General features: G+C 45.1%; 1 protein-coding gene across 3 annotated transcripts in view; it reads right to left on the bottom strand.

Moving 5' to 3' along the window:
- Positions 1 to 21,902, bottom strand: part of ATP8B2 (ATPase phospholipid transporting 8B2) — a 2,597,648-nt gene that overhangs the window by 27,496 nt on the left and 2,548,250 nt on the right. For all 3 annotated transcript variants that reach the window (XM_069651926.1, XM_069651943.1, XM_069651936.1), the window contains one exon: positions 7,406 to 7,544. In XM_069651926.1, the coding sequence (XP_069508027.1) occupies positions 7,406 to 7,544 (139 nt within the window). The remainder of the gene's footprint in view (positions 1 to 7,405; positions 7,545 to 21,902) is intronic.

Raw genomic sequence — 21,902 nt, 5'->3', positions numbered from 1 at the left:
ACATTCACTAAATTGTTTCCTATAAGACTTCTCTATTATTAGTTGAAACAGTACTTGAGTATGCAACTCTTTACTGGTTTTAAATCTTTTCTGTGATTTGTGTGTTTTTTTCTGAGTACTCCTTAGTATTGAACCATGGATGTTAGAGTATCCCCTGATATACAATACTACCAATTCTATGTACTGTACAATTTTGGATATTTACACAAGAGTATATTATTCAAATGTCAATTCTATCTATGTATACCCATCAAGGAACAATGCTGGCAATATTTATCAACTTTAATAATATTTCAATGACGTATGGTTAGATAATGTTGTTTTTCTAAATATAAAGATTGTTCTTCTGAGATCTAATTCTTTCACGGTGTAAGTGAACATGCGAGTGCTCTATTCTCACTTAGATTCTTTGTACTAAAGCCCTGGTGGTGTGGGATTCTGCCATGCCATTGCCCTCACACTCCAATATAGATCACCCGTAGGGTCCCTTTTCTCTTTCAATTACTCGTAGTCAGTTGTCTTTATACTTTACTTATCATTTATTTTGTGTTACGCTCACCTGGCTCCCACAGAGGCGTCGGTCTGAACTGGACAACTGCGGTCTCCACCAATGTGACGCGTAGGGCCGAGATGACGGACTGGACTGGCCGACCTAGCTTCGTTTGCTTGGCCCGTAGGAATATTCTTCTGTAAATGGAGAAAGGGAATTAACCACCCGTGGGGTTGAACGTAAATCCCCCCACCCCGCTGTTCTTCCCACAGATCACCTTTGATGTCCCCTCTTATAGTCTCACCAGATGGTTTGAAAAGATGAGCTCTCCATCCTGCATTGAGCGCAGGGGCGCTTTGATAACCAGTTGCTTCACTGGCTCGAAGGAATTGGTGAGTTCCAGAACAATACTGACTCCGAAAAGTATGTAGTTCGTAAGAGTTCACATGTCTGACTTTCACTCTTGTCCGATTCCTTGCAATTTACAGCTTGACCCCAGCGAAGAGTTCCTCGTGGTAGCTGACGAAATTCAGGTAAGGATTTGGCTTATCCTACACAGTTCAATAAAATAAGGCCAGAACGTAACCTGTGGATTGCTCCCTTATTCAGGTGTGGAGAGAAAATATGAAGTTAGGGGAATAATGCCTCCGGCGGTACAATTAGGTAAGTCTATTGTGGTGAGAAGAGTTCCCCTTGTTTGTCCCTTCGTCTCATCTTGTTGTCCCTTTTGTTCCCCTTAGGGGCCGGGGTACGGCGAGGATGCAATGGAGACTGCGTCGACCCGTGAAGAGGAATAGTACCCCCGGCGGTAATCAGGTAAGTCTATGGGGGTAGTTACTATTGCCTCTGTTAATTCCCTTGGCTCACCTTTGCTGTTCTTGTGTTCCCCTTAGGTGCCAGAGTGCGGCAGGAACGTGCAGAAGGATGCGGTGGATCGTGAGGATGCTGCGAAGGCCGGTGAGTTCCGCGCGGCGCTGCAGCAGGCAAGGCGGTGCACGTAAAATGCTTCTTTCTTCCAGCTCGAAGGCGCGGTGGATCTGGAATTCAGGTAAGGATCGAAGGTTTTGCTCTTATTCTAACCTCTTCTCCTTCTGTTCCTCCCTTTTTCTAGGAGCTGCAGACTCGAGGCGGGCGTAGCAGAAGACTGGATGCAGGCTTGCAGACATGGTGAGCGTTACGCTGCTGGATGCAGAATAACGCGAAGCGTGTGCTGCTCTTCGGGTGTGGTTTAAATAGCCTCCAAAGTAGTCCCAGGTAAGTATTCCTCCCCAGCCCCACCAGAGTAAAAAATAGTCCCTTCCAAGCCTCATTTGGCTTGGAGCTCTACAGCATGGTCTGCATCAGGTAAGCTTGCAGCATGGTCTGCATCAGGTAAATTCTACTCTATGAGCCTGGCGCCACAGGCGCCAGGACTGACTCTCCATATGAGCCTGGCGCCATAGGCGCCAGGAACGCACCCAAACAGCCCCTAGCAGGGGTTTTTGGGCTTGCTCAAAATAACTTGATGCCTGCTTCCGGGGTTGCTGGACCTGGTCTGGTTCCCCGGAGGTAGGCATCATGACATTTTGTCATCATCTGATCTACAATTATTTATTTTATATTCTTTAGTGTTTATTATCTATTTTTAATGCACCTCTCGGTATCGTTACCTCGGATGTTGATTGCACAACATACCTATACTTTTCTCTGCACCGCGTTGTTCACACGACCTTCTACGTCAGCACTACATTCTAATATGGCCGCCTCATTACTCCTTTGTGGACAGAGTTTGTCCTTTCTTTAGTCTTAGCAGTCGTAGCATCCTCATTGGACTACACGATTCACGTGCTCCGCATTACCCTTCTTAAAATGGCGGACTTAGTTACCATGGTAACGGTCGCCGATGCCTCCACGCATATTCAGGCCAGCACTCCCGATCCTGCAGCAACAGGTGAGTACAAGCGCATTAGGAACGGAACGATCTTAAGGCTAGAAACTCTTAATTTAGTACCATGTCGGGAGCAATTGGTGATTAAACTTTATTCTTGTTAATCTCCTCTAGAATCGGATGTTATAAATCGATCTATGACTGTGCCCATACTCGGCACATTTTCAATCATGGTCCCCCTGGCTCCATTCCCGGATGTCTGTTGGACAGATTAGAACTTAGTCTCCTCCATTATTTGGGTACGTTATGAGTATCATCTTTTTCTATTTTTTCCTATTCTTTCCTCACACCTGCGATTTATTAACACTCTATTTCATTTACATTTCTTTTTACAGTTTTTGTTTTCTATAGACATTTCATTCTTGTGAAACTATGTGCTACGTGTAACGTGGAGTATCGCTGACAGCCACTTCTGACTAGTTTTACCTACCTCCAACAACCTTTTCCACTTGAACTGGACTTACATTCAGCTCAAGAATAGTGTAAGTTATGTGCAATTTGTTGATTGGTTTATCCTACAAGAATAGCGTTACTTTGTTTGACACTTTTCTTGATATTAGTTTCTAGTTTCTTTTTTCCTCTATGTTTTACAGATTGAGCTAGTCCCTATAGGCTTGCCCATCCCGGGCATGCTTTGAGTGATCACCAGTACCTTCACTTTTGAAGCCAACTTCTGCATCGATTTTATACACCATCCCTTACTTTCTTAGGGATGTTGAACATTGTATTTACATTACTCAACATTCCACTATCAGGTAACCTTGTTCATTCGGGTTGACGGGCAATGCTATGTATTTTCCCCCCACTCAGCCTTTAAGCCACTTTTAAATAATGAACATTCATGTAATAGGATTATATTGTTTTGGTATTCCAGAGAATTAGTCATCACTTGTACTTTATGTAACAAAAACCGAATGTGGTTGAAAATACATTAGCACTGTTAATGTTGAAACTTCAGAAATAGTGACTTGCTTGCTCTAACTTCTTTGAACTTCTAGGGTATTACTGTACAAATATGTTTATATATCCCTTTTGTAATATATACATTTTGTTTATAGTCTGTTTAGGCCTAAGAAGAAGAGGTGTCCATCCTCGAAACGTGTCGCCTCTCCAAAGCAGACTACTGGCAATATTTCTTCATTTTTGGTTGCTCTCTGCAATAATACTGAGATTGTTTTTGTCTTTGTACTTAAATCTGCAATTTAAAAACAAAATATATACACTTATGTGTTTTACAAACACTGTTTATGTTTGAATATTTTTTATTTACCTACAACAATTATTAACTTTAGTTTATAGTAGTTGGTTGATCCAACACATTACAGTGTGCAGGGGACCGGAGGGTTCAAAGCTTGAATCTTCTCCTTCTTTGTTTGCACTGGTAATCATTCCCCACTCTGGTATTTTGCTCCGTCTCATTAAATTTGCATGAGCCAGCCAGCCTGTTCTGTTATAATTCCCTTTTATTCCCATGAGCTTTTAGCCAAGTCACCCAGTGTGAAAAAAACAGGTTTTCAGAGTGTTCTGTTCTTCCCACAAAGTGATAGAAGATAAGGGCTCATCAAACAAGGCCATAGGGATAATTTAAAAAAAGGAAGATGGAACACATTTGAAAGTGGAAGAGAAACCAAGAGATAGCATACAGCGAAAGACGGTGGGATACAGAGCAAGATAAAACAATATATAGACCAAACTTGGAAAGGTAGTACAGAGAGAAAAGGAAGATACTGATGTAAGGAAGGCATGGTATCAACAGTTAGATAGACACAAGTGACCACAGTTCAAGGGTGTTTATTAAACTTCAAAAAGGGTTTGAAAAACATGTATCTAATCCAAAATCTAAAGATGGGAGCAAGCTACGACCATCAAATAAGAATAACGCAGTCCCACTCACACTCCCCGAAGACCCCTCACCCAGGTGATCCTCCACACTGGTCCACCCTCAGGAACTGGATCCAAAAGCGATGGCCGTGTCCTGGCTACCTGGATGACAGATCCCCGGGGACTAGCGGGTTGAGACACCTTCAGGTTTCTGACACTGATGAGTATGGAACACATGAGACATCAGAAGGACAAATTACTTATCGTAATGATCTTTCTATGGATTCTTCTCCTGCAGATTCCTCTTCTGATAGACTTCCCATGCAGTTAGGACCACGGAGGTGGGAAGAAAGTGTTACACTAGCAGATTTTGCAGAACTGCCCTACCAAAATGTGCATCAGCCCTGCGGGCGACATCTAGACAATAGTGTCTGGTAAATGTGTGCAAGGACGACCATGTGGCCGCACGACAGATGGCCCTAATAGGAACTCCCCTCTGCAGGGCTGTAGAAGCCGAGACCCCTCTCATCGAGTGCGACCAGATGCCGGCAGGATACTGCCAGCCTGCAGACTGGTAACATTCTGCGATGCAGAGGATAATCCGTCGCGATAGAGTCGGCTTTGTTACCGTTAGACATTTGTGGGACAATGAATGGGGCCATGAACAGTAAGTCAGATTTACGGAACGCAGACGTCCTAGCGACGTAAAAGCTCAAAGCTCTCTTGGGATGTAAGCAGTGGAACCGCTTCGCTTCCTTAGAGGGGTGTGGTGGAGGGTAGAAGACTGGCAAATCTATGGACTGAGAAAGGTGGAACTCAGAAACCACTTTCGGGGGAAAGCCAGGTTTTACATTAAAGGGAAACCTTTTATGAAAAAATATGCATGAACAAGGGCTTCCAACACAAGGCCTGCAACACACTAACTCTCCTGGCTGAAGTGATTGCAACCAAAAAGGCTGTTTTCAATGACGGTAGTATCAAAGAACAGGAATGCGTGCACGGACGTCATTTAGGGGGTCGCAACTGCGACCCCTGAGGTCTCCCTTGCTACCCGTGGTCTCCATGCTACCCCTAAAAAAATGTAAATAAAAAATACATACTTTTTTCTTTTTTAATGCAAGGTCCCGCAGCGCCACGTGGCTCTTTGCTTCTGGAGTGGCTGGCTTTCTTGTTCAGGCCTCTTATTTATTAAAAAATAAAAATAAAAAATAAAAAAACACACAGGGGTTCCACAACTAACACTTTCAGCAGTGACCCTAAATAAGAAAGAATGGGAATACCAGATAATTCGTCTTTCTAGAATTCTTTACAATAATTGCTGGACTCATTAAAGGTTTATTTCAGGCACACTTCAGGGGATGAGTCACTGATTTAGACTGTTCTTAAACATCTCAACTCAGCCTTTCATGCTTCCAAGGTCAATAAATGAGTACCAACACAGATTGGGTGATATTGTATGCATATTTGTGCTATATAATAGCACATCAATATCATTTGGCCATGGACGTCTGCTTGCATTCACAGTCATTTGGTAATATGGGCCTATACACACTGATCTTAACGATACATCTGGCGATCCATTCTTGTATGAAATATATATCACATAGTGATATCGTAACAATATTTTTCGTAGAGGGCTTAGAGACAATGCTATGTGATGCCACTTCCTGTTTCGTCAAAGGGTGAAAGGTTGTGTTCTATCGCTTCCCGTGATATCACTTCAAGGTGGGGTCAAATCACTTCCTGTGATGTCATCATAGGTCAAGGGTCGTGTGATGTCACTTCTGCTACCCCTGGCATTTTGTTAAAATGATGTCCCTGAATGCATGGGCTCAAACTGAGCCGCAATCAAGAATGTCAGAACTAGATTTAAATCCCAGTCCGGGACTACAAAGGGAGTTGGCGGAAACATATTTACAAGGCCCTTCAGGTTTGGGCCATAGCCGGTATCGTATAGAAGGAACCTTGATCAGGGGTCCTTTTAAACACAGACAAGGCTGCCAAATATCCTTTGACTGTGGTAACCTGAGGCGTGCTGAGGTCAGTGACAAAAGGAACTCCATCACTGTAGTGGTGGGGCAAGAGATGGGTCGATCTCGCGTTGCCTGCACCACGCCTCAAATCTTTTCCACCTGCACACATACCGAGATCTTGTAGACTGTCTGTGTGCAGCCAGCAACACCTCGAGTAGCTCCTCTATGAGGTCTCAGTCATCATATCTCATCCTCTCAAGATCCACGCATGTAGGTTGAGGGACTCTGGGTTGGAGTGGAGTACCCAACCTTACGAATGAGTCAGGAGAGCCAGGCACCAAGGCAACCGGTTTGGCATGCCGAGGGCTTACCTTTTTTTAACGACTAACTGGACTCGTGTTGATGGCGCCTTTTTTTACACGATGAAGACGAGGCAGAGTGGCTCCTCGAGTCTGACCGCTTTTTGGGCTTCCAACAATGCTTTTCCTTTTCGGGGGTGGGTCCTTCTGTCTCTGTCTCCGAGGACTGGACAAGCAGCCACGCCGGGGAATTTCAGGGACGGTCGGCCCAAAGCAAGTTTGGCAGCCGTCTCACGAATGGATTTTAAATGCATCTTGGAACACAATGCACATTCCTCCGTTTCCCAGACAGCAAAGACAAATGTCGTGCGGGTCGGTCACGGACATTTTGGAATGGCAGTCGGTGCACCTGGACACCGCTGTCAAGCTTTTATGAAAAAGTTCCTGAAGCAGTATGCAAGTGCTTGGCAAAAAGGAACTAAAGTATGGGGCGTAGTGACGTGGTACATATACGATGTCCCAACATGTCCGGAGCCGACAATCAAGCACCAAGCAAGACAGATCGACGGCTGAGTCGAGGTCCACTACGTCCCGTGTCGAAAGGTTTCCGAGCAGCAAAGCTGGATGAGGATATCTATCAGATGAGGAATCTGTGGGAAAAAAGCAATCCATTGAAAACATATTGCTCAGAAGAATTTATCTTTTTTTTATTATGGCAACAATCTGAGATAAATTTAGGCCAAAGAAGGTTTGCCTTTGTTATGTTAAGGAAGAAAGAGAAGAGCAACACAAATGGAATGTCAGAAGCAAAGAAGAAAAAGGGATACAAAGGAGGTAGACATAGAACACAAACTAAGTGATAGACAGGTGAGGGTACAGATGCAGCGCTACTCACCCACAAAGCGGAACTGGTTGGGAAAAATCTGGAAAAGCCCATCACTGTGCATGGCAAAGAGGATGGCAAAGTAAACCGCCAGGCTACCCCAGATGAAGAAATGATTAATGGCCGTCCAGTACCCTGTATCCAGTCCAATCTATTCACAGAAAATACAAGTTTAAGTAATAGATGGTGAAATACAACTACACACTTTGAAATTTACATTTTATACGTTTTTGTGAGAGAGAACAGTCTCAGCCAACTTCCATTATTTCAACATTTGCTGCTTCTTTCAACCTATTTCTTGCCCCCTTGTGTTTTGCTCTCAACTGCACCACTGGGATATTTACTCTTGTTACCCTGCAGACATTTTCACTGTGATGTTGGCAAAACCTTGCCCCTACCGTCTCATTGTGATATTCTCTCCCAAATGTGCATCCTGTTATTTGCAAAACTGCATGCAAGGTGGTTGCTCCTGGTTACATCCTTATGTTATTTCTGGTTTCTAGTGGGATCCGTTTGATATTTGATCCTAGGAATGCCCATCAGATATCCACGCTGTAAAACTTGTACCACTTTGTTCTGCTCCTAATGTCACGACTGACATTTGTGCCTGGCTATACCCAACTGTTTGCACTTGGATACATGCACCACTGTGATGTTCGCTTCTGGTTGCCTCTATTGTTACTTGAATCACTGTGTTTGCACCTGGCTGCACAATATAGACATTTGCTCTTGTTTGCCTTTGTATGATACTTACCACACTATATTTTGCTAGCTAAAACACCACTAAAATATGTGCTCCTGGTTTTACCCTGCTGACATTTGCATTGTGATACATGCACCCTTGTGTTTTGCTCCAGATTGTATTGCTCTGATATACGCACCATTGTCTTGGCCCATCATTATACTATAAGTCACTTGCATCAATGTGTTTTGCTCCCGATTGCACTACTGTGAAATTCTCCTTGGTTGCACCCTTGTGAAACCTGCACCCGAATTGGCAACTTGTGAAAGTGAATCCTTCGCTGCACGTTTGCCAGATCTGCACCACAGATTTACTACTGGTTATACACTTGAACACTTTAAGGCAGAGACTTCATAGCTACTTGCAGCCGCTCCTGTCTGCCCCCTTACGATATTTCAACCTGAATGCCCCAAATCTATCTGTATCCAAACGCTACCCGTTTGCACCCAGGTAATACTAGCCCCAGATATTATACTACTGCAATGCTTCCCCTGATTAAAACCTTTGGATAGTAGTACCTGACCACACCATTGTACGCCGGCCTTTGACAAAAGCCAAATCGCCCAATTACACCCTCTTAAGACTAGTTATTGAATACTGTGTAAAATAGTGCCTCTGCCACCACTGACAATGTTCTCTCAGTGCTTTCTCAAACTGAGTTAAAACAATGCTACTCTTATGAAAGATTTTTCTTTTTGCAACTTTCCTTCCACTGACATCAACTGAACACAGCTAACAAAACATTTCTTTTTGCTTCTTTTCGACTATAGATTTCTATGGAACACCCTTTCTTTTTGCATGTTTTGAACCCTGTCCTGGCTTTTTGGAGTCAAGTGAAGCCTTCTGCTTTGCGTCCCTTGCCTGTTTGCTCATTCTTATATGGACACTGACTAATCCCCAAGACTATCAGTACTGAGAGACTATCGGGCTCATTACAGGTTTGCCTGGGCAGAAATAAAAGGTGCCGGTAATATATACCAGCATCTTTCCAGACCAGCAAACTACAAGTCTGCCGGAAGGGGCACTGATCTACCTGAAGGCATGACCTGCCAGTAGATCAGGCCCCTACCGGCAGATAAATGCTTGAATCACTGGCACTGTTACTAATGGTGCTGGCGATTTGGGTTAACAGTGCTGGTGAGTCAGGCAACCCCATTCCATGCAGTCATACAGGACTCTGGAATGGGGAGGTACTGGTGTCTCCACCACCCTTGAGTATCCTGGTAACACTGGGATATCGGGCAGCAGAGACGGTACGGTAGTTCCCTGGTATCCTGCCGGAATTACTGGCGGGATACCGCGTAACTCTTAATGAGCCCATTTGTCTCTCTTTGTGAATTCTTGTATCGTTACTATTGCACACATCACCTTATAGTGAAGTGCAGTTAGGATACTTTGTATCCTTATAACTTTTTATATGAATGTTTTTTGGTTACTTTTACAATGAGCCTAAGACAAACTGGTGGCAGCAGTGACATTTTACTCGCGCACTTCTGCATTTACCGCAAATGGTTACTAAAAGTGGCCAGAATCCTAAAATGGCAATGCCACAAGATTTTTTGCTTCTTCTTTGGCCGGATTATCCTTTGACCTTCTTAGGTCAGGAAATGTCTTACATGGAAATCCCTATTCTGGGGAATGCTGTGGCTTTCGCTGGCTAAGGAGTGGTTACTGTGTCCATACTAAGGGGCTGGGACTCTAGTCCCAATCCATATCCATGGTGCCTGAATGTCTCTTGCTGGGCAGATCTTGTGACTGTTTGAATGCTCCCAGGCCAAATCTGGCATAAAAGGAGGGCTCCTACAGCTATTCATCAGACCATTGTAGGAGCCAAGGCCCCCACAAAGAAGAGCCACCTGCCGTCTTCCCGAGGACTACCTCTGCAGCCGACCAGCATTGACTCTAGTGAAGTGTCTGTGAAGCACTGCTCTTCTGCCTGATCTCAAGAAGACCTGTGTCAGTGCTTCGATCCCTGGACTGTAGGAACAACCAGTTTCGACCGCTGCTCAAGGATCTGTGCTTTCGGAAGTGTCCCTGAACCAACCAGTGGACTGACCAGCTCTCTCCTGGGCTAACTCGCTGCAGCTGTTGCGAGTGCATCCTTGGATCTTGGAGGATCGCCAGCATATGCAATAAGACACCTGCTTTTGCATTTCCAGCGTTCTTGCATGAACAGAAGCTGTGCTGGGTCTGCTTCTGTGTTCTTCCTGCGAAGCTGTCCGGTCACCGGCTTTTAGGTAAGTTTTCCACAGAGCTGGCAAATCTTCCTTTCCTGGTTCAACTCCAGAACTTTTTGCTTTTCTAGTGGGATATTTTTCATTAATACCTCAGTGAGTGGGAACCTTTTTCCACACTCACCTAATCTTTAACTCTTTTTATGGGTGTCATTTTTAAGACTCTCCATAGTGCCTTTTTAAAGTTATGTCTAACAACTTATTGGCAATAAGTGCCTGTTGTTGCTGGGTTGCCCTAGGGGCTCCCCATTTAACTTTCTTGTGCTAACCTTGAGTGAACTACAGTTCCCAAGGGTAGAAAGGATCTTTGAATCCCTTTTACATTTGATTCTGTGAAACCAGCACACCCCCACCTTATGTGGAGTGCTGGGGAGATACAATGTATCCCCTTTCACATTAAAACTGTAACAATTCTGTTACAGTGACAAGCTTACCTTTAATGGCTGGTGGCAATGATACCTTTTACTAATTTGGTGCACCTTTACCGCGGGCTGTGATCACAGCTGCAGTAAAAGCACCTAAGGGTGCTCATTTTACCAAAATGGCCCCCGTCTTCTTTTTCTGCCATTTTAGTGTTTCTTGTCGTTTCTTGTTCCTTCCCCTGACATCCAGGGCGGGAAATTCCTTTGTTTGAGTTTTGTCTTTGGCGGGAGCCCCCTGGACACCCCGCCCAGGCTCCAGTCAGTTTGTAAGCACAGGAAGTGGGGGAGGAGTCCACAACTTCCCCCTCCTTTGTCTTATGCCTTCCTTCAACTGGGCCAAATCCCAGTGGGGGTTGGCTGTCCCGATTGGACAGCCAGACGCTCCTTTCTTTTAAATGCGGGAAGAGAATGCAGAGGTTGTGTTGCAGTTCCTGATAAATACTGGAAACCTGGAAGCTGAAGTCATGTCGACCACTGGAACAGAAAACCAAAGAGGACGATGAAGGAAAAGCTGCAGGAATTATTTCCAGCAACCAGAGAGCCTGCTGTGTAACCAGAGCCTGCTGCAGCCCTTCCTTCCAATCGACCTGGGGTCTCCGAAGACGACGATCCGAACCCAGAGCCTGGTGAGACCCACTAGACTCAAGAAGACCTGCATTTTGAGCCATCCCACGGGTTGCTGCGAGCTTGCGTTCTTGCAATACCCAAATACCCTGGGACCTCCAGCCACTGTGCGGTGCACGGTCTTCCGAATTCCGAATCTCACTGACACTTCGCGGGCATCCTGGTGTATCTCCAGAGACGCGAATCGAGTCCAAGAAGTCCCCTCACATGAGTGCTGGACCTTTCAAACGATGAGAATTCAACCACGATTTTCTGTCTTTTCTGTCTTCTTCTGTGCTCCTTGAAAAGGCGCCAAACCCGCAGAACCGCATTCAGCCGCGAGAGAAATCTTGCCTAGAGCCTTCTTCATCGATCCCTGCTGCAAAGTCCCTTCTGAGGTCTTGTGTTCAGTCTCCAGGACAAGGAATCCACTGACCGAGTATCTGGCTGCAGTCCCTGAAGTTCTTCTTCATTGCTGAGGTACTGTGTTGGCTTGGGTATATACTTACCTTAAGCCTGTTGGGATTTCTGTGTAGTCCTGGGGTGTTTTCTGTGATTGGGAGGTCCCTCATCCAGTACACCCAGTTCCACTGCTAGAATCCTGCTGAGGTGTCTTCTGTGAAGCCCCTGGACCCTCTGCTAACCCTAGAAGTAAAGTACTCACCTGTTTGCCCAGTTTTAATAAGGAACTCTGACCTTTGCTACTAAAGAACTTATTCTAACACTGCCTGTTAGTCACTAATCCTAGTGACTCCCCTTCTGCCACTGAGACCACTCATGCTCTAAGGGAAAGACTTTGAAGGGATTGGGACTTCTGCCTAGAAAAGAAATCAAGTGTTTAACTTACTTTTAAAGAGTTGGTGGGTAACTGTAATTCTCAGAGTTAACAGTTACAAGAGTTCTTACTGATCTTGTATGTGTGATGCACTATTCTTAAAAGTATGGTTAACATCTTTTCTTCCTAAGCCACTATTTTACTAGTCTAAAAGAAAGTAGATGTAAAGGTATTTTACTCTCCTGTGATTAGGTTGTGCCTCTTTACAAAAGTAATTTGTTGGTTTCACCAGATTATTCCTGTAGGGTAATTGTATGAGTGTCCCCCAACTGGGTCTTGCTTCCCCTGACTTGCAGCTAGCCTGTCCTTAATAAGTCTACATTAGGTTGTTGCCAACCTAGAATAACTATTCAGTAATGTGCGACATTGGGTTTTACTTTCCCCTTCATGGTGAAGTTAAAGTAAGTGGGTTTTACTTACCTTGTGTTAGCTGTGTGCCATCCAAAACAAGTTACCAGAGTTATTGCTTACCTCAATCTGGGGTTCCCTGATTTCCAAAGCATCTGTAATGGTACATTACATCCTTAGGTTTTACTCACCTGGTATAACTGTGTGTTATGACAAAAGTAGTTATAGGTTTTTACTGCACCTAGAATAAGTGTTTCACTATTCACCAAAAGTATATTGTCCAGTTGACTGTTTATGTGATTTGTTCCAAGAGTCACTGTACAACTGGAAGGGCCTACTGTCCTTGTATTACCAAAAGTAATCTAAAAGTAACCATTGGTCTTTTACTCCCAAAGAATAGGCTTGACCTATACTAAATGTGTATAACAAGGTTTTGACTTCCCTAGAACTACTGTTAGGTGTTCCAAATAAGGTTTATACTTGGGTCTGTGTACTTTCAAGTATAGTGTTGTGTTTTATATTGTGATTCCATATAATGTGTTAGTACTTAACCCCTAGATTTATCTGGGCCTACCTGCATTTAAATAAATCCTTTATTTTTACAATACATAGTGTTTCAGTGTTTCTTTGGATCATCTGTATGACAATTTCATTTGTACTGTATCTACTGCCCTCTCTCCCCTCCTAAGATAAGCCTGGCTGCTCTGTCTACGCTACCCCGAACTCAGGTGGTACAGCCTTATATTAAGAGTGGAGTCTTGTACTGCCTCAGTAGAATGGTTTTGCTAGGCCCGTAACTGGACTTCAGAAAAACTGTCCTAACACCGGCTACCCGTGACGACCCCCCATTTCAACACTCGTTCAATCCTGTGAGGTGCCCAGAGGTGCTCTGTCCCGCAGAAGTCAATTTTCCTAGTTTGGGTGTTCTATTAGAAACTGCCATGAACTGATTCCTGTGGATCCAGACCGACCAAAACTAAGTTCTGAGGCCAAAAGTGGCATCTGCACCTGCAACCGCTGGCCAGTCCTCGGCAGGAACAAGCCCAGAAGACTGTGTCCCCAAAATGATTCCAGAACACAAGCAGTGGTCTCTGGACGAATCAGCCAGGGAGGTAAAGCGCCCAGTGTGCCTCTGCTAGAATTCGAATGTAGGTGTCCTTTTACATCTGGTGCCATTTTCGTTTCTGTGCTCCCAGTGAGTGTGCATCTTCCTGCCACCTCTCCCCTCCACCCCTCTACACTAGGGCTCAAGCACTTTACACTATCAGAGCTGCTTCATGCACAATGATAGTCTCATTGTTCTGTTCGTCTTACCCTTCCCTCTCTTCACCCCTCTCTCCCTTATTTTATGTAAAGCTCTTGCATTGTTGCAACAACCGTCAGGCATGTACAATAATGTATGTTCATATTTTGTAATCAGTCTGTTTTTTTGTTCTTTGTTGTTCTTCTAACGCATTGCACTTCCCATTATTAATGATCCAAAGCCTTTTATGAATGTAATCTCTACTCTCTCCCTCCCGCATTGGAGCGTTTTGAAATGTTTGTTTAAGTGTATAGTCGCTATACAAATGTATTTATTACATTTATATAGCGCGCCTAACCCTTAGGCATCTGGGCCCTTGTGCTTAAGAATACGGTTACATTGTACATTTGTTTATGCAGTTACATTGCAGATAACAAATATAGTATTGAGACATTCTTACTCAGATGCATTGTCATCTATGGGTACAGATATATTTGAGGCTTAGTCCATTTCATTACATTCATATAATTGCGGTATACGTTTCCCCAGTCTACCTACGCGTGCCATGCCTGGACCATATGGGCAAGAATTAAGAAGGGTACTTAGTGCTTGGGTTGATTCTTAATGTCTTGATTGAAAAGCCAGGTTTTAAGTTTTCTACGGAAGGACCAGAGTTAGGAGTCTGTTCTTAGCTCCGTAGGCATGGCATTCCAGTAGTTGGCTGCGACAACAGGAAAACTGGAGCCTCCTACTTTTTGCCTTTTGTATCTTGTGTAGTCAATTGCCCCATGTAGGCAGATCGGTTCCATGTGTTAATATCCCCGCAATAATATCGCGATACAAAAATATCGCCAGATTTTTGCGGCAGAATTGACCCATGGACCCTGCGGGGGACACCCCCGCTACCCCTGCATTATTTTAAAATGTGCAGGGGACACCCCTGCAACTCCCGCTCCCACAAAATATCCTCCCCACAAATATCGCCTATGGCGAGACAAACGGCCATATGTATGGCGATATTTTTGGTGGGGATATTTTGTAGGGATACCGGCAGATCGAGTTGGTTCAGAAGACTGTATTTTGGATAGTTGGTATGAGAGGTAGCGTGGGGCGGTATTAGACAGACATTTATGTGTGAGTGATAGTATTTTCAATTTAATGCAGTCTCTTACTGGGAGACAATGAATGTTTCTTATGGTTGCGGTCTGATTTAGGGATACCGAGTGCTGCCCTTATTGCATTGTTTTGAACTATCTGAAGTTTCTTGAAGTTTTTAGTCGAGGAGCCAGCGAAGATAGCATTACAATAGTCTATTCTGGAAAGGATTAGAGCTCTGGCCAGTGTGACAGTTCTCCATGGCCAAGAAGGGTCTGCATGCGGTGAGGAGTTTAGCAGTATATGCAAAGGCTGACGTGATGGCATTAGCTTGTCGGGTGAGGTTAAGTGCTGAGTCTAGATATACCCGTAGTGTTTTGACTTCTTTGACTACCAGGATACTATTGCCATCAATGTCTAAAGATTTGTAAGAAGGTGGGAGGTTCTGGAGCTTGAAGGACTGCCGACGATCAGAATCTCTGTTTTATCGTCATTTAGACAGAGTTTGTGTTGAGCCATCCAGGTTTCAATGGCGAGGTAGATAGAGTTCAAGGATTTAGAGTCTGTGTCATGGTCGCCAGTGATTGACAGTATTTGGGTGTCATCCGCATAATTTGTGTACATGACACCCAATCTGTCTAGCCGGTCAAAGTGAGGTTTTGTGAACGCGTTGTATATAGTTGGAGAAACACAAGAACCTGCGGTGGTGACTGGGGTGGGAGACGCTGCCGCTGCAGGGGAGAAGACTCATGGAACGGTTAGAAAGGAATGAATCAATCCAACTTAAGGCATTGTTATAGAAGTGGGCATCGCTAGCTAGCTGGTGGCACAAGATATGATTCACTAAATCAAATGCCGCCGAGAGGTCCAGAAGGAGAAGGAAGGCTAGGTCTCTTCTATCTCTCATTTGATCCATTTGGATTTTTAAATCCAACAGGGCCGTTTCATTGCCGTGGCATGGCTGGAATCCTGATTGGCGGATGCCAAGAAGGTTATGCGTTTCGAGATAGTTCAGCATTTGTACATAGGCTACTCTGTAATATTTTTAGCAAGAAGGGAACTGTTGTAATGGGCCTATAGTTGGCACGTTAGGGTCGAGTGAAGGTTTTCTTAGTAATGGTGTACCCAAGCTTCCTTCAAATTTTCAGGCACCTTGTTAGAGGCAAAGGAGTTATTAATCAATGTTGAGATAAAAGGGGCCAGGTTGTCTGCGCATTCTTTGATCAACGTGGCTGGGCAGATGTCGCCTTGGCATCTCAAGGGTTTTAGGCCCTTTATGATTTTGATGGTTTCACCTGTGGTGATAGGTGTGAATTCAAACCTGCGGTATGTTTTAGGTGGGTTGTGTTCCGTAGTGGCAGGTTAGGCAAGTGAAGCAAGCTTCAGTTTTTTTTAGATTAATCTTATGTCAGAGGGTTGAGATTTTGTCCGTGAGTGCCTTTTGTATGCTTTCACACCAGGCTTTGTCCTTAATGCAGTGATCTGGAGTCTGGGAAGGCGATTCTAATTCCCGGACAGAGAAAAGCTCTTTGGAGCCAGACTTGGTATTCTCAATACGCGTATTGCAAGCGTTGCTCTTGGCTTGGAAGGTGGCTTCTTTGTATTCTGTAGCTACGATAGTGAATTTAATTTTGTTGTTGAGAGAAGAAGTTTTTTTCCAGTTTCTTTCTGCATTTCTTTTTCTGTTGCCTAAGTCTTTAAGCTCTGAGGTGAACCAGTGATTAATGTGGGCTATGGGTTTTGCCTTGCGGGTGCCCAAAGGGAGCCACTTCATTAATAGCTGCCTCCATGGTCTGGTTATAGGCAGCTACCAGGGATGTGGGGTTAGTGATGTTTTCTGTGTGTGCAGTGAGAACAGAGGAAGCATGTTGGCAGGTGTGATGTTGCGGTGGTTACGTGCCTGGGTCGCTGGTGCAAGGATGGTGGGAGTACTTGAGTGTGTGGAAGTGCTGATGGAGAACAGTATTGTGGTCTCACCAAGGGCAGGGGTGGTTTCTGGAAATTTTGATGATGCAGTTGTGATCAGCAAGCCAGCCCAGAGTGCGGCTTTTGGCATGTGAAGGGCCTGCAGTGTGCAGGGTGAAGCCTTCTACTTCTATGGTGTTAGCCAATGCAATGGCTTGGTGTTGGTACTGTCGTTAAGTCCTAGATTAAAGTCCCCAAGGATAAGAACTTTGGATGAGAGTTTTAAGTCTGAAGTCAGTAGCGCGGCTATGTCCTCCTCGAAGGAGGAGGTGGGACCCGGAGGCCTGTAGATGAGATGGATTGAAAGAGAAGCTGTAAAAGACAAGGTTATTTTGGGGGAAACAATTCTCCTTATGGGAATGCTTGGTTTGGCGTTTCTCTTATGCTAAGGTTAGTTTTGGATATAAAGGCTACTCTGCCTCCTTTTGAGGTGGTTCTGTCTTTTCTGATGATGGAATAGCCATCCAGTAAGGCAAGTGCAAGGGACGGGCCGGCTGCAGTCAAGTTTCCGTTATGGCGATGAAGTCAAGAACATTGGTGGTGATGAGGTCTGAAATGTCAAAGGCATGAGCTGGGAGGGATCTAGCATTGATAAGGCCTCCTTTGATAAGGGTAGGCGTATCATTCTCTTTGTTCCTATTGGGTGGAATCGTCACATTGGGTGTAGTAGGTTTACTAGCAGTCGTTGCAGAGTTGTTATCAGAGGTCAGGTTCTGCTGGGTGGTTACACCAGGTGCAGTAAGGTTAGTCTTAGTAGCTCTGGAGCAGGGGTGGCTGCAAGGGGGGTACGTTCCTTTAGGCAGATGTGGGTTCCTTGAGAGGGGAGGGCTTTTGTCTGTGCAGAATAGTTGGGATAGTGGTAGGTTAGAAGTCATGGTGCTGCGTAGGAAGGCAGCGGGGGTGGGGGGGCGAGGGTTGATCTAGGTTATGCATTTCAAATTTGGGTAGGTTCTTTGTTACCATGCTTTTATGCTCCACGGTGGGCCCCGTGAGGTTGGCTGTGGAAGTGAGTGGGAGAGGTTGCGAAGTTGGTGACAGTAGGTTTGAACGAGAGGTTGGTTGAATCCAGCTCTCCGTTATCGCCCCCTTTGTTCACCAATCGGAAAGTAAAGGAGACCGGTTTTGTGTGTAGGTTGAACAGGTGCATCTGTGGTAGGAATGCTGAAGGGGTGATGGTGTATGAGTTGGAGAGAATTTGGCCATTTTATTTTTATTTATTTGTCATTTTTAAAGTGCTCACACAGCCCGCGGGCATCGAGGCGCTGTTAAAGGAATTGTTTTTTTGTTTTTTTTTAGTTTGCGTATTTATAACGCGCTTAAATACCCAGAGGTTTCTAAGCGCGGACCCGGGGATCGAACCTGTGTTTCTTCATGTCGTCTTGCTACCAGAGCGTGCACGTTGCCGCTGAGCTATCCTCGCTGGGGCAGTATGTGTCTAGTGCACATAGGAAGTGGGATATAGTGTAGTTATAGTGTGGTGTGATGTTGGTATGGATGGACTCGGCTTGTGAGTAGTCAAGTTGTTTTTAGGCATCGAGGTTCTGTAGTTGAATGTCATGGCTGCTTTGGGAGCCCATTGGATGGGGGCCATGGTGGACAGGCAGGAGGCCGGTGTGTGAGGGGTGTTGGGATTTAGTGCTGGTAAGATATGGAATTCTGTGGAGGTATAGGTGGTGGTAGGCAGTCGGCTACAGATTTAGTAGCCAAGTGTCAGGTAGGGAAAGTTAAGGTATGTGAATGTATAAGCCGGTAGGCTATTCAGGGTTAGAGCAGAGTAACATTGGGCTGGTCTAGGCATGCGTAGATAGGGCTGCCATGAGCAGTGTGAGAAATGTCTCGGGCAGTGTCCGTAGCAGTGGATCAGGGAATCATCGCTAGCTGTGGAGGTCAAGCCAACATAAGATGAATAACCCTGAGGCGGTGGATTTCTACTCTTGCGGATTTAAAGGGCTAACAAAGTATGCACAGTAAGCCGTCACATGCTAAGGCAAACAGGCCAGGATATGTGGTAAAGCACCTAGGCAGTACATTTAAAACAAGGCTAGCAGAGGTGCACACAGACGAGCAGGCCAGCATATGAAGAGTAAGAGTAACATCTGAGGCAATGGATTTAGAATATTAACCAACATGCCCAACAAACCGTTACTTGCAGGAATGAGCTGGCCAATCTATGATAAGTAACATCTGAGGCAGTGGATTAAAGCAGGGCAAGCAAGTATACACAGGAAGCCATTGCATGCTAAGACAAGCAGGCGAGCATATGTGGCAAAGCGCATAGGCAATAAACGTAAAACAAAGCTAGCAGGGATGCACACAGGCGAGCAGGCCAGCATATGAAGAGTACCATCTGAGGCAATGGCGTTAGAGCAATGTTAACCAACATGAGCATGGTGCCCTTGTGCGTGAGAGCAAGCAGGCCAACGTGCAGCACAATTGCTGAATGACATAGGTGCAGTACATTAGCGGAACGGTTGCTAAAGGGCTTGGATAGCGGAGCACAGCGGACACGTGTTATGAGCTTTCCAGTTTTACAGTCTTGCAGTCAAGCTTCGGCCATGAGGGTAGGGAAGATTCGGAATGGAATCAGGTTAGCTACGCAGTGGACCAAGAGGGTTAGTCGTCTTACCGTGGGGTGTGGGAGGGGTTCTGAGCATATATGGCGGCTTATAGCAGTTCGTGGCGCAGGTTTTGGAGACCAGAGTGTGGAGGGGAGAGATGGGTCGTGGGTAGAAGCACCGGCAGATGTAACGTTCAGAGCGCTATCCAGCGCTCGGACAGGCTCGGACAGGAGCCTTTCATGCACGGCCTTCCGTGACCGGGCCGGCTAAATGACCAATAAAATAAATAAAATAAGCGAACCTATCTGTTTCTGTGCCGCTGTTCTCCATAGGGTTACATGGGCGTAATGTCCTGTCCCTAAATCACTATATCCTGGCCTGTTCAAAGATGCCTTCATAGTACTATCCTAAGGAATGGGATTGAGTGGCTCTACGATACGGAATTAAAGTATTTTGACTCTTAATCATAACCACTGGCACTCGAAATCTCTTTATAAACGGTTTTACTTGCTTAGTATGTAATCTAAAGGCCTAATACATCATTGTATTTGTATATGTGTACTGTTGCTCTCTGTGGGCTCATTGGAGCCCTACACCACTCTTGCAACCCTCCTGAGACTTGCCGCTCTGCTGCATTACCTTGATTGTGTAACCTCTCAGCGTCTTCCCTGTTCACTATAATAGGGTGGTGTGGCGGGTCAGAAGGAGTCGGACACACATTGGACATTTTCAGTTTTTATTTAAATTAAAAAAATGCATAGCTTTCCCCATTGCTACAGGGATGTTTCCTGCCTAACCTAACTAAGGGTGCTCGTTTGTCATCACAAGTCCAAAGAAAAATGTCCTCAGTCCCCCCAAAAAAACGACTTCTATCGGACCCTAGCACTTGAACTTGTAACAAAAAAATTGCCAAAATATATATCTTATGGCACCTTCCCTTTCGCAGGATAGGATGCCTGAACTTTATTTCAGGGTTTGTCCAAACGCAACGGGTCTGATAATGGCACTTAGCTTCATGAGCTGCTGTAGATCCTGGTATATGTTCATAGATCTGGTACTCCAGAGGGTGCGAGAACTATCAATGTCCTCTATATTGTTTTTCTGAATGCACTCTTACAGTTCGTCCTCTTACTTTTAGTCCTTCAGATTCTTCACAGTCAATTCTCCTTCAGTTGGAGTTTGAAATACCTTTAATAAAGGTGTGGGACCACCACTGCTAGGGCCTCCCCTCTCTCTTTCTTAGATTTCTTGGATTGATTCTTGGACTTAATTCAGTGCGCTTTTCACAGTCTCTTGGTAATGGATTCCAACGTTCACCAGCAGGTATACTTGATAACTTTCTCAATGTTTCCCAACATACATATTCATTCTCTCTCAATGATTCACAGTCAACCTTGTGGTTCCTTCCAATTAATGTGTGTGGTTCCGCTTGCCTCCCCCAACACTGTTCCACCCTGGTACATTCTCTCGACGCAGATGGCTTTTCGGGGCTTGGCATTCGTACAGGTAAGTTTCCTTGATTTCCTGTATCCTCTTTCTCGGTTTCACAGCAGACTCGCTCTCGGTGTCTCACTGTGTTGGTGTGCTCGGTGTAGGTCTGCTGACGGGAGATTTCATCTCTTCCGTTTTCCTCTGCTCCCGGCAATGTTGATCGGGCCCCATGTATACCACAGCTTGTCCGTGGTCATGCCACAACGTCGGACTGTCTCCAAGACTCCGTCCTGGCAGCATCTTCCCTGCTGTTCACTGTGCCGGCTTCCACATCTTTCAATGGCATTCTAACCTTCTTGGATTGCCACGGGCTACGCTGCTCCACACTACTCCACCCCCCGTAGCTACGTCAGAGGGCTTCCCCTGCATATGGCTCTCTATCCTGCTCTCTGATCAATGCATCCTGGTTACATACGAGTTCATGCTCAAAGGGGCATACTCTTTTCATCCATCCATCGTATTTGATCCAGCATTACCTGAAGCCACACAAAGGGAAGGCACATTAACTTGTTACTGAAGTCAATCCCAGATAGGCATATGTTGATGGTATAGGGAGTTCCTTGTGGAAATGAGAGGCCTTGTCACCTAGAGGGGAGTCACTCCCAATGAGGTCCCACTAGCCCAGACCACAAGGACAGAGTATTGCAGAGCAGACTCAAGTCCCTAGCATCAAAGAGGGTAACTCCCCCCAGGGGAAAAGGGGCAAATACTCTCGATTCGTCACAGTGGGCTCCCAAAACCCTCCCAGAGGGCTAATTTTGGAAATCCATCTTAACAAACCCATAGCCATTTTGCTATACCTTGAACGGTAAAATGACCAGGGTAGTAAGTAAAGCTTTTTTGCTTCACTTACCTTACTCAACTCATTTATTTTGTGTGCCCTGATCAGCCCATGAGTTAATCAGTTCATGGGAACTGTTTCATTTCGTGATTTTCCTGTGCTATTAATATAGCATACAACCTCTGAGCAAAG

Source organism: Ambystoma mexicanum, chromosome 1p (assembly GCF_040938575.1).
Source record: "Ambystoma mexicanum isolate Mex_15411 chromosome 1p, UKY_AmexF1_1, whole genome shotgun sequence".
NCBI classification, from domain to species: domain Eukaryota; kingdom Metazoa; phylum Chordata; class Amphibia; order Caudata; family Ambystomatidae; genus Ambystoma; species Ambystoma mexicanum.
This window is presented reverse-complemented; position numbering and strand designations above follow the sequence as displayed.